At 47.2% G+C, this 12,637-nt stretch overlaps 1 protein-coding gene across 1 annotated transcript in view; it reads right to left on the reverse strand.

Annotated features, from left to right (window-relative positions):
- Positions 1–12,637, reverse strand: part of OTOG (otogelin) — an 81,512-nt gene that overhangs the window by 38,981 nt on the left and 29,894 nt on the right. The window contains exons 24-30 of the mRNA XM_064289450.1: positions 10,937–11,044; positions 7,799–7,937; positions 5,771–5,905; positions 5,351–5,497; positions 4,942–5,061; positions 3,027–3,143; positions 2,436–2,592 (exon numbers count right to left, since the gene is read on the reverse strand). Of these exons, the coding sequence (XP_064145520.1) occupies positions 2,436–2,592; positions 3,027–3,143; positions 4,942–5,061; positions 5,351–5,497; positions 5,771–5,905; positions 7,799–7,937; positions 10,937–11,044 (923 nt within the window). The remainder of the gene's footprint in view (positions 1–2,435; positions 2,593–3,026; positions 3,144–4,941; positions 5,062–5,350; positions 5,498–5,770; positions 5,906–7,798; positions 7,938–10,936; positions 11,045–12,637) is intronic.

The following is a 12,637-nucleotide window of genomic DNA, read 5'->3' on the forward strand; positions in this document are numbered from 1 at the left end:
TACAATCAGAAATCCTGCAGAAAGTGCTGAACTCCCTGTCCCTGGAGAACTGTGAACACAAGGTGGAAGTCCATTTGTCAGAGAACCTTGGGTGGGAAGGGGACCAGGGGTCTCTGGGATATGAGGATTCTTCCAGTTCCAGAAGTTTCCCTTGCCCAGCAGGGGCCCCTCCACTAGCAAGCCTTGGACAGGCTCCTACAAGTATGAGCTCAGTACGCCCTCTAGTGGCCCAGACCAGCACCACAATCTATTCTCCTGATGCCCTCAGTCCTTTGGGCTAGGGGACCAGTGGGGGCCAGGAGTTGGAGAACTTACAGGGGGCACCTAAAGCCAGGAACAAGTCCACGAGGAGCCAACTGAATGGATTTAGGATAAAAGCTTAGGAGGGGCCTGTCTCACACTTAGGTGTGGTCTGGAAAGAGCCACTCACTCCACCCCACATTCCAAACCCCATAGTCAACACTCTATTCCTTTGCATTTGGCACTGTCCTCTGGAAAGAGCCAGGAGATCTACAACTGACCCACTGTGTGGCTATGAGCAAGTACCTGTCTTCTCTGGGCCTCAGCTTCCTCATTTATGAATTCAGAAGATTGAGCAAGAAAATTAGAAGATCTCTAAGTCTCTTTGGATTCAAGGGTCTACCAGGTTAGTGGGCGTTGGCCCAGTAAAGTCATTAAGAGCTATCTCTCTAGAGTCAGACCTGGGTTCAAATCCCACTTCTTTCACTCATCAACTGCACATGCTGGGACAAGTTACTTAACCTCTCTGAACTTTGGTTTCCTCCTCTCTAAGGTGGGACCAATACTAGTATCTGCCTCATGGTCTTGCCAGTGCCTGAGCTAGGGTGGGACACTCACCTCACATGCAAAATTTAAGGGGGTGCTAACGAACTCAGTATTCAAGATAAATAATATTTTAATGCAGTATTTTAAAAAATCAAAATTAATGCAAACAATCCATGATGAATAAAATATCAGCATATTCAGAAACAGAGCCTGGTTGAGCCATATTGGAGACTGAAGCAAAAGGAAAAGTCAGTAATATTGGTCTTGTACTTCTTCAAATTTTGCACCCAAAGTAAGTGTCTGTCTCATCTCACCTGCCTCTCCCCCAGTCCAGGCCCTGAATGTTAAATGAGTTGACGCACATAGGAACAGGGCCTGGCACACAGTAGGCCCTCAGTAAACATGTGTTTGCTTCCTCTTCCTGAGGGATTTTTATCAGAGAAATAGAGCAGAAGGCAGGCTGCATGAGGCCTCAGGGTATCTGGGGCAGAAAGGTTTCAGGGAAAAACAGGCAGAGAAAAAGGAGGCGAGAGGCAGATTCTGTTCCATCATCTGCTTCCTGGGAAAATCCTGCCCGGAGCCCCAAGGGCTCAGCAGCTCCTGCAGCTGGGACAGCACTCAGGTCCCCATGCAAAACAACAGCAAGCCCAGGAACAGTACAGAACACTGTGACAAGTGTTTTATACGGATTCTCACTGAAACCTGACAGCACCCTATGAGACAGGTATGGTTATCCTCATACCTTTATTACAGATGAAGAAACTCAGAGAGTAAGGAACATGTCCTGGGTCAGCCAGCTTGGTGAAGCTTGGGTCTGAATCCAGGCAGTCTGACCCCAGGAAAAAAAAAAAAAAGCCTGGGTAATAACCACTGCCCCCCAAAATGGGATGGTTTGCACCAGGAAAATCCACTGGTGTGCAGGAACAAATAAGTAATCAGTTAATAATTACAACCTGTATATATTTTAATTTTACCTTTTGAATAATTTTGTATCTGTTTTGTGATACACATTTACACTAATATGTATATACATATATGTATTTCTACATATGCATGTATATGTGTATGGTTATGTATGTGCTCAAAATATTTTTACTTGAGATGGGTGTGCAGTCAAAAAGGTCTGCAGACGACCCTTGCTCTCAATAAACTGATAACTTCTGTTGTCTTTGATAGGGGCCCACAGGTCTCAGTTGACAAAAGGCTTTTCATTCATTATCCTGTTCAATTTTCACAATATATCTGGTAGGGCAGACCTATTCCTATTTTTTAGATAAGAAAATTGAGCCCCAGAGAGGTTGGGTAACTTGTCTGAGGTCACACAGCTTGCAAATCGCAGTTCTGGGCCTGGAACCCAGAGCTCCTGACTCCTCTAACAAAGTGGTGAAGAGCACAAGTTTGTAGCCAGGCTATCTGGGAATGAATCTTGGCTCCACCACTAACCTGAATGACCTTACTCCTGCCCTAGGCCTTGGTTTCCCCTACTGTAAAATAGGAATAAATCGTCCCTACTTCACAGAGAATTAAAGGGGTGCCTAGCATATACCAAGTGCTAAATAAACACGAGCCAGAGGGAAGATACCCCACGGGCCTGCCCACAGCAGAGGCCCCACTCTCGCCTGCTCAGATGATTGGACTGGGGCACTCACGGCAGAGGCGTGGGGTCCGCCAGTCAATGGTCACCCCGTGCTGGCAGCACTGGTGGGCATAGGCTGACACGCTGGCACAGAAGCACTCACAGTCACCACCCCGGCTGCACCCACATGTGTCTGTCAGGCAGTTTGAGTAAAACCAGGTGACATCAACCTGAAGGAAGTCAAAATTCAGAAGTCAGATGTCAGATCTTGAATGTGAGATGTTCAGTTTCTCAGCTGATGCCATGCAGAGCTGAGTGCCAGCTTTCCTGTCTTCAGTGAAGGCAGAACATGCAACGTGGATGCCACATTATGCGGGGTTTGGGTTAACTCTTCAGAAGAACTTTCTGGTAAGGATGGAAAGCCAGATTGAGATGGGCTTGAAAAGGGCACAGAAGATCTTACTGTCTGTCTGTCTGTGCCTGGCCATCTAAGGAAATAGGACAAACTCATCTGAATAGGCTGGAGCCAGCGGAATGAAAGAGGTAAGTCTCCAGCTCTAGATTTGAGGTGTCTTGTCCCAAGCATAGGCGAGTCTGAGAGCAGAAGGGACTCCAGGGAAGTGGGAGGGGAACTCAGGGGTGACCAAAGCTGGAGTTGACTCACCACAGGATGGCAGGTCTCAAACACCTCACTGAGCAGGATGCTGCATTCCTTCTTGGCAAATGGTTCTCGGATAGGATTCAGTACACATGTGTCCCGGGGGTCCAGGGTATCTGGGCACTGAGGGAGCAAAGGCAGGGCTGTTGCCTGGTGTGGCAGACAGATGCTTAGGGCGGCCCCCATAATCCCCACCTGCTCGTGTTGATGCTCTTGTATAATTCCCTCTCCCTGAGTGTCAGAGACACCTATGGCTTGCTTCACACCAACAGAACATGGCAAAGGTGATGGGACAGATGTAACTGTGTTACATGATTACTTGATTATGTTACAGAAGAGTGTAGAGCTCATCCTGCTAGAGTCTCTCTCTTGCTGGCTGTGAGGAAGCAAGTAGCCATGTTGGGGAACCCCATATAGCAAGGAGCTGTGGGTGGTCTCTGGGAGCTGAAGGTGGCCTCTGGGCAATAGATAGCAGAATAACCTGAAGCTCTCAGTCCTATAGTTGAAAGGAACTGATTGCTGCCAACAACGATGCAAGTAGGGAACTGGATCCTTCCCCAGTGGAGCCTATAGATAAGAAAACCTCCCTAGTCGATATCTTCATTGCAGCCTCGTGAGACCCTAAGCAGACTCAGCTACGTTATGCCCAGACTCCTGACCCACAGAAATGGTGTCATAATACATGTGCTTTGTATTTAACTGCTAGGTTTGTGGTAATATCGTTACATAGCAATAGATGATTAATAGGGATTTCCCCAATGTCTGCTCAGAGCTGAACCTCTTCATCAGATCTACATTTTCACCGGATCCCTCCAGGTATGCCAAGGGAGGTAGAGAGAGAGAGGAAATGGGAGTGAAGCCGCAAAGGTTAGTCACCCTACTCAGTTTCTCTAAAATGGGAGTGGGGTAGGGCACAATTTTCTGAGGCTGTGGGAACACCCCTGTCCCACCTCAGGATTACACTGAGCTCCCCGGCCAAGCCCACCTGCTCCCCATACCCCAGTCTACACTGGCTCATCTCATCTACTTCCCAACAAGGAATTAAAAGCAGATGGAGACCTTAGTTCACTTAGTCAGGAAAGGCGAACATGTATATATGAACACAAGTCTCAGGATATTTCTCAACAAGCTTACTAAGCAGCCTCTTCTGACTGATCAGAGTTGTCATGTGAGGTGAATTTATTCACCCATCTCCTGGCACAATCCCTTCATTTCATAGAAGACCACAAAGAAGATGGAACTTACTCAAGGATCACCCAGCAAATGTGAATGATCCAAGACAAAAACTCAGATCTCTTGCTCCCCATTCAGTGCTCTGTTTTCCTCTCCCCCATAGCTCACAGCTCGAGAGCCCCAGTCAGACATATTCTAAATCTCAGGGACACCCCCGCATTCCTGCCTCTGCTAATAGTGTCCTCCCTCTCAGAGGTCTTTCATCTGATACATTCATCTATCCAAATATGGCCTATACTTCAAGTACCAGGACTAGTTCCACCTTCTTCAGGAAGCCTTCTCCGATCTGATCACCTCAACCCACCTCAATCTCTCTTAGTCACTCCTCTGTGCCAGACCTAGTGCCAGGCCCTGGTGATACAGAGATGAGTAAGACGGTCATACTTAAATAAGCCTCACTTTCCCTAATTAGGTGGTCATCTTCCCTAGGACAGAGACTTTGTCTTATCCCTATTTTCCCACCAAGGCTTGATCCAGGGTGGGGAACCAAATCTATAGACAGAGTGAAGAATGTCCTCAAGCTATGGGGCAGAGTCTAGGGTTGGCGATGCTGGGTCGAAGGCTGAGAGGGCAGTTGCAAGAGCAGCCTCACACCAATGCCCCTCTTCCCTGACTGGGGGCCAGGTTCTCCCAATGTTGGCAAGTACCCTTCTGGGTAAGGGATAGGAGTCAGCTTGGGGACCTTTACCTCAACAGCGGCCCAACTGCTGCCAAACTCCTGGGGGTTAGTTAACTCTAAGTTCTCTGGGGTCCTCATCTCATTGATGGTTTTTAAGTCAAAGTTTCCACAGAGTCCTGTCAAATGTCCCTGAAAGGAGAAAGGAGGCCATAGTTAGTCACAGGCATTTCAGGGGTCAGTCATTGGCAGAAGGGTCACCATGAGCCCAGAAGCCTATCACGGACCTAGAGTAGTAGAAGAGGGAAAGGGGAAGGTAGGAAAGGAAGGGACGTAGAGTCAGGTGAGGGAGATACAAGGGGAGATATGATGTTTATGGCTCCTCAGTGAGGGTATAGCTCACCCAAAGACACTCAGGGTCTTGGCTTAGCCTTGGGCAGGGAGCAGAGAGACCCTTGAGGGTCACTGCTCACATGTTTACCTGCCACTGAGGCCCAGCCTGGATGTGTACTGTGGTTCTTTGGTCCCATAAGACAGTGATGTGCTCCCATGGGAAATGTACCACTGTGAAAAATCCCGCTCGCCATGTATGAACCTCCTGCTTCTCATCCAGGAAGCTCTCAGGACTCTAAGGAGACAGAGGTGGTCAGTCCTGAGGCCTGAGTGCCCCTCAAAGCCTGGATCAGCTGGACCTGGCTGCAAGTTGCTATCTAGCCCAAGGCTTCACCAACTCCATTGCCTTTCGTGCCCTTATACTGACCCCTGTGTTCCTGACTCTGGTAAAGAAATTTAGTCTGGGCTCCAAGAGAAAAAACCAGACCGTAGCCCTCTTCTGCCCCCCGCCTTCTGAGTAACCTGTAAATAGTTTATCTATACACCCTTCGCCTGTACCAGGCCTTACAGGATTTCCCGAGTCATCGTCAAAGATGATGAGTGAGTTCCCAATGTTGATAGAAATAAATTTTCTGCAGATGATGCCAGAGCCGTAGCAGTTCACATTCTGTACAATCACAGAGAAGCTGAAATCTGATGTGCTCTGAGGAGAAAATAAGTTAGTCCAATAAAGCCAAGGAGAGAAGAAACCCTGCTGAGAGGCATAGAGGTAGACAGAAGTGGTTTTGAATCCACTTCTACTTCTTACTAGATATGTGACCTTGAGCAACTTACTTCAGCTCTCTGGAGCTCAATTTCCTACAGTGTTCAGTATGTAGTGACTCTCCAAAATTTATGTGAGCAATTAACTAATTAATACATAAAGGAAATGATCGGTGTTGGCAGAAGTGGGAGGAGGCAGAAGCACTGTCTTACCTACACTGTTGATGGCAGCAGAAGTCTTTTTGGAGAGCAATTTGCCAGCACTGAACAGCATTTTAAATGTACATAACTTTTATACAACAATTCTACACCTAAGAAGCTAGAGATATACCCATGAATTATTCGCTGCATTATTTTAATGCTTAAGTATTGGAAACAACCTCAATGTCCATCAACAGGATATCATAAAGCAAGCTAGGGCACATTCTGTTTGCAGAATCCTATGCAGCCGTTAAAAAGGAAAAGTAGATCTATGCATACTGACTAGAGATAAAGCACAAGATAAGTGAGAAAAGCAAGTTTCAGAATTCTATTTATATAAGCTAAACAAAGGGTGTGTGTATGTGTATGACAGAGCAAGAGATGGAAAATGGCCTTGCAGGACTCACACCAGACTGTTAGGGCGGTCATTCAGTAGGGGAAGGGAACAGAACACACGTAAAGGGGATTATTTGTTTTCCATATTTATTTCAATATGGTTTAAAATGTTAGAGAAGACTATGTATTACTTCGAAATTAAAAAATTAAAATGGTTTTAAATAATCTTCATCTCATGGAGTCATTGAAATTATGCAAAAGACCCCAGTACAGTGCCTGCCGCATAGCTAGGGCACACTCCATAAAAGTTTTTTTTTTTTTTTATCATTATTATTTTTGTTATTCTTACTATTAAAGAATGAGATGGACAGGCCCTTAGCAAAACCAAGGTCCCCTGCATGTGGCTGGCACTCTGCCACCTGCCCCATTGGTATCCCTTTTCTCCTTTTGGAGGGGATCGTGCCTTCACTGGGCCACCCCCCCTTCACCATTCCTCTTCTTCCAGGTGAGCTGATGGCCTTAGCATGTGATTCCTTAAGCACACCAACCCTCAAGTCAGACTTCCCGGTTGGAACCTGACCCCAGCTCACACTTACTAGTTATGTGACCTTGATTGGAATACTTAACTTCCCTAAGGCCAAGTTACCACATCTGTAACATGGGGTCAGTAAGCCCTACCTTGTAGGTTTGTTGTGAGAATTAAGTGAAATAATCTCTGAAAAAATGGCTCAGCAGGCCACCAGGCACATAATAAAAGCTCAAAAGACATTAACAAAATCAAACCTGTTGCCTTCAAATCATTTCCTACTCATAGCAACACTATAAAGGACAGAGTAAAACTGCCCTATAGGATTTCCAAGGCTGGAACCTTTATGCAAGCAGACTGCCACATCTTTCTCCAGCAGAGCAGCTGGTGGGTTCAAACCGTTAACCTTTCGGTTAGCAGCCAAGTGCTTAACCTCTGTGACACCAGGGCTTCTTAAAAAAAAAAGTGTTACCTCTTATTATTACAGATGGAAAAGTTCTTGGGACCCCATGGGGCAAAGTGTAATGGTGGGTGGATAGGCGGAGGGGTATTTTATGACTGGTGGGCTCTATCAGCCCTGAGCCTACTCCTTAGCACTTATTTCGTCTCTAGAGAGCCACACGCCAGGGCTTGGGTCTCTTCCTCCCTCTAATTAAGCATCAGACTGGGGTCCGTCCACACGCCTGTCCACATGCCACATCAAACTCAGCTGCTCTGGGTCCTCATGGCAGAGTATGGGAGCCAGCTAGGCAGGCACTTCCAGGAACTTACCTTGATCAGGTGCACTTTGCACGCCCCCACGAAGTCAAAGGGGAGCCCATCAAACGTGCGATAATGACGGTCACCATAGGCAGTGCAGGTGGAAGCACAGGGGTGGAGAACACACTGGAACGAGCCCTGTTGGCACTCGCTGAAACACATACATCCAGACCAGTTCTCAGGGCACCGCCCACACCACACCTTGAAACCCACAACAGAGCCATTGCCTACTGCACACCCACTGTGAGCCCCTGGGCTAGGGGGTCAACAAACATCACCAACCCCCAATAGAAGCCCAAGGACAGGATTGTGATTTCCATTTTACGTAGGAGAAAGCGGGGCTCAGAGAAGTTGAGGGACACACAGTCAATAAATAATGGTGCTGAAATTTCAAGTGAGGCCGGTCAGTTGATAGTGTTTGTTCCTCCAGCCACGTTCAGCTGTGCAGAGGAAGTAAAAACGCAGATGCAACCAAGGCTGTGGATTGCCAACAAGTACAGCAACGTGGGAGAGAAGCAAGAGAACTGGGACTGTATTCATGGAAGTAACTATAATGATGGACCATGGGCTTGGGTAAGAAGGGAAGGGAGGACATAAAGACGGTAAGACCCACCCACTGCCATCGAGTCGATTCCAACTCATAGCGACCCTATGAGACGGTAAGAAGCAGTGGAGAAAGGGTAGAGTCTGCGGATTAGAAAATCCATAGGGTTGAAGGATTGGGGGAGTCAGAGTACTAGAGGCAGTGGGTCATAAAGATAGAAGGTAAGGTTGGGTGCATGGAGGTGAGACATGGTTGCAGTTACTGAAAAGTGACAAGATGTAGGGGACGGCCTTGGGAGAGAGTGACTAAGGTCTGGTGCAGAATAAGATCACTGGGAGAGAGAAGATGAAGAAACCGAGATTCCAGGGTAATAGAAACATCATCTCTAAATAGATATTAAAATCTCCAAGAACTAAGACAGGAGTGAGATTGGATGGAGTGACAGTGTGTTCCGAGCTTAAATCTTCAGGAGTAAAGGGGCATGATCTAGGGATACATGAATGACAGCAAGAATGAGGGGCGGGCTCTCTCCAATGACACAGCATGTACACACTCACTTATGCACTGACTCCATGTCTTCTCAAGCCTATGTATACAATCTATCACAAACCCGCCTACATGACTTATCACAACACAGTGTTGTAAATACTCCTACCATGGCCAGCTTCATGCTACCAGCATGATATCACTGAGCACAGAGTTGGGGAGAGATGTGTAGCCAAGCCCCCACCCCTGTAAACAGATCATCTCAAACACTCAGGCCACACTAGCCCAGATGCACCTCCAGCGCACCTACCTGCCCACTGGAGAGCAGCTGGAATCTGGGACACAGTAACATGTCCTTCATGCAGGAGTTTTTACACATGTATTAAGAAGGTGGAATTTTAAAAAAATGAGTTAAAAAGTAACGCCTTCCTGGGGTCCTAAATGCCAACAAGCGGCCATCTAAGATACATCAATTGGTCTCAACCCACCGGGAGCAAAGGCAAAGGAAGAACACCAAGGTCACACGACAACTAAGAACCCAAGAGACAGAAAGGGCCACTTGAACCAGAGACCTACATTATCCTGAGACCAGAAGAACTAGTTGGTGCCCGGCCACAATCGATGTCTGCCCTGTCAGGGAACACAACAGACAATTCCTGAGGGAGCAGGAGACCAATGGGATACAGACCCCAAATTCTCATTAAAAGACCACACCTAATGGTATGATTGTGACTAGAGGAATCCCAGAGACAATGCTCCCCAGAACTTCTGATGGCACAGGACAGGAACCATCCCCGAAGACAAATCATCAGGCATGAAAAGGACTGGTCAGTGGCGGGGAGAGAGATGCTGATGAAGAGTGAGCTAATTAAATCAGGTGGACACGGGAGAGTGTGTTGGCAACTCTTGACTGGAGGGGGGATTGGAAGATAGAGAGAGAGGGAAGCTGGTAAAATTGGCACGAAATGAGAGACTGTAAGGGCTGACTCAATGGGGGAGAGCAAGTGGGAGAAGGGAGTAAGATGTATGTAAACCTGCATGTGACAGACTGATTGGAATGGTAAATGTTCACTTGAAGCTCAATAAAAATTAAAAAAAAAAAAAAAAAGATAAATTTAAAAAAATAAATAAAAATAAAATTTTACCTAAGTCTTCCAAAAAAAAAAAAAAAAGTAACGCCTTACCCACATGTCTCCCAGTCCCCTCAGAGAGAGAAGATGCTCACTCCATGGCAAGTCAGTCTCTCCCATGAAGACAGAAACCTCCTCACACCAGGGTTCTAATCTTAAGATTATCCCAGCCCCTTGGCCTTGGCTCCAGACTCTTCCAACACCTTCTGCCTTGGGTTTGATTTCTGAGCATGATGTGCTTACCAGGAGGGGATTCAACGTAGCACTTCCGTGGAGGTGCTGGTGCAGTGGCTGGAATCCAGTAACGTGATGGAGTGGGTCAGTCCCCAGGCCTGAGCACCCTGGGCTAGTCCAGGCCAGCTAGTTCTTGCTCTTGCCACATGCATGTGGCACCCATGTCAGTTCTGGCCTACCACAGCCATGAAATCCCACAAGCCTATGAGCATGCAGCTGCACAGAGCTCTGTGTCTGACAGTATACCCAGGACTTCTGGGATCAGACAGCCAGGGCTCCGACCTTGTAAATACACCCTGATGCATCTGGGGAAATCAGCCTTGGAGCAGATGGACTAGGCTCTGACCCTGCTGCTAATATGGACAGAAAGACTATAGCCATCCTCTGGGCCAGAGACACAGGACAGCATAAGCCCCATGTGAGACAGGGACTGAGGGCCAATGTCCAGATAATTGGATGGGTCTCCAAGATGGATCTGTGCCCACGTATACATGTTCATATAAATATATAAATATGGTTACAAGCATGCAATGGACACACATTCACATACATGTCTAAACAAACTCACATTCATGTAAAAAAAAAAGGCCCCTACATATTCTTTTATATGCTTATAGTTACATATATTCAGACTCCTATACAACACACAACACAACAGGAACATGGTGGAAGGCAGAATGTTAAACTGTGCTCAGGAGCCCCTCCCCATATCCATCTCTCAGCAAAAAGCAGAGCACGGGCAGTGACCTCACTTACCAGGTATGGCAGGGAGACATGACCTGGTCCCCAGGGAAATACTCCTTCCCCTTCCACGTGCATGGGCACTCCTCAGGCAGGAAACAGGCATCCCCGTGTCTGAGCAAGCTGCAAGGACCCAGCAAGCAGATGGTCAGGGGAGCACTCTCCCCATGCCTGCCATCTGTGGAAGGCCCCGCAGCCACCAGAATGGACTGAGGCGGGCGGTCTCTCAGCATTTATCCCGGAAGAGACTGGAGACCATGTTCCCACGGGCCTTCCTACTGCTGCCCAATGAGGTTCGGAGGCACCTGTGTAACTGGCCAAACCAGGGACAGACTGTGTCCAGCTTAGAAGTCCGCCGCCCATAAGGAAGCAGGACATAGCTCAGGAGGGGAAGAGGAATGCCAGCACCTCTTAGGCACCAGCTGTGTACCAATAAACAGACCATGGACACAGACATTGCCGCCACAGCCAGATTGTTCATGGAGCTCTCAGACCACAGACCCCAAAGCTACAGTGACCCCACCCTCCAGTCTGCTTTCCACGAACTCTGATGTACTACGACGCAGGAGCCAGGACTGTCTGAGAGCACTATTCACAATTCTCAGGCCATAGCTCCAGGCCAGATCCAGGCCTCAGCAGGGTCCAGTCTGGGGCAGGGGTAAGAACACAGGCTTTGGCAATAAGCAGTTTTGGGTTCAAATCTAGAATCTGCCCAGGACAAGTTATTTAACCTTCCTGTTTTATTTTGGAAACGCTGGTGGTATAGTGGTTAAGAGCTACAGCTGCTAACCAAAAGGCCAGCCATGGTGCTCCTTGGAAACCCTATGGGGCAGTTCTACTCTGTCTTATAGGGTCACTATGAATCAGAATTGACTCGACAGCAATGGGTTTGGTTTTTTTGTTTTTGGTATCTTATTTTATTTTTCAAAGTAATTTAAGTACATGGTTTAAAAAGGCAAAGAGCAAAAAAAAAAAAACAAAATGCCGAGAGCAAGAGTATTACAGACATCATTATGAAGTTCTGAGAACAGGCAAAACTTATCTATGCTGACAGAAATCAGAACAGCAGCTGCCTAGGGGGCTGAGGTGAGGGGATTGTCTGGGAAAGAGCATAAGGGAACTTTCTGAGGTGATAGAAATGTTCTGTATCTTGGTGGGGTGTGACAAACAATATTATATAAATTTGTCAAAGCTCAGCAAACTGTATGCTTAGGATCTATGCATTTTACTGTATATAAATTATACCTCATTTTTAAATAATTAAAAGAAAACAAAAGTGAGATACCACAAAGCTCACTGGAGGCTCTGTATATAACGGAGGGCCCACTGATTTTGTTGGGGAACCCCCAAGTGTGTTTCTGTAGCTTTTTTTCTCCTGGCCCAGCCAATTTTCACAAGCATACTCTTTTATCTCCAGCCTTGGGCGGGGGGGGGGGGGTCACCATCCTGGAAAGTCATCTGGGAAAGAAGGCTAGGGTCCCAGCAGGTTTTTACTTCATCTCTCTGTTTTTACTATATATCTCACCTTCCTGCTGCCCCCAAGATCAAAGTGTCTCTGAATTTCTCCAGAGACTCTTATCACCTTTCTCTACCTGATCCAGGGAGTGAGGGAGGGATTTGGGGGATTTACCCACTCCTTACACAGACTTGAAGTAGCCCTGGTGGCACAGTGATTAGAGCGCTCGGCTGCTAACCAAAAGGTCGCTGGTTCAAACC

Source organism: Loxodonta africana, chromosome 7 (assembly GCF_030014295.1).
Source record: "Loxodonta africana isolate mLoxAfr1 chromosome 7, mLoxAfr1.hap2, whole genome shotgun sequence".
Taxonomy (NCBI): domain Eukaryota; kingdom Metazoa; phylum Chordata; class Mammalia; order Proboscidea; family Elephantidae; genus Loxodonta; species Loxodonta africana.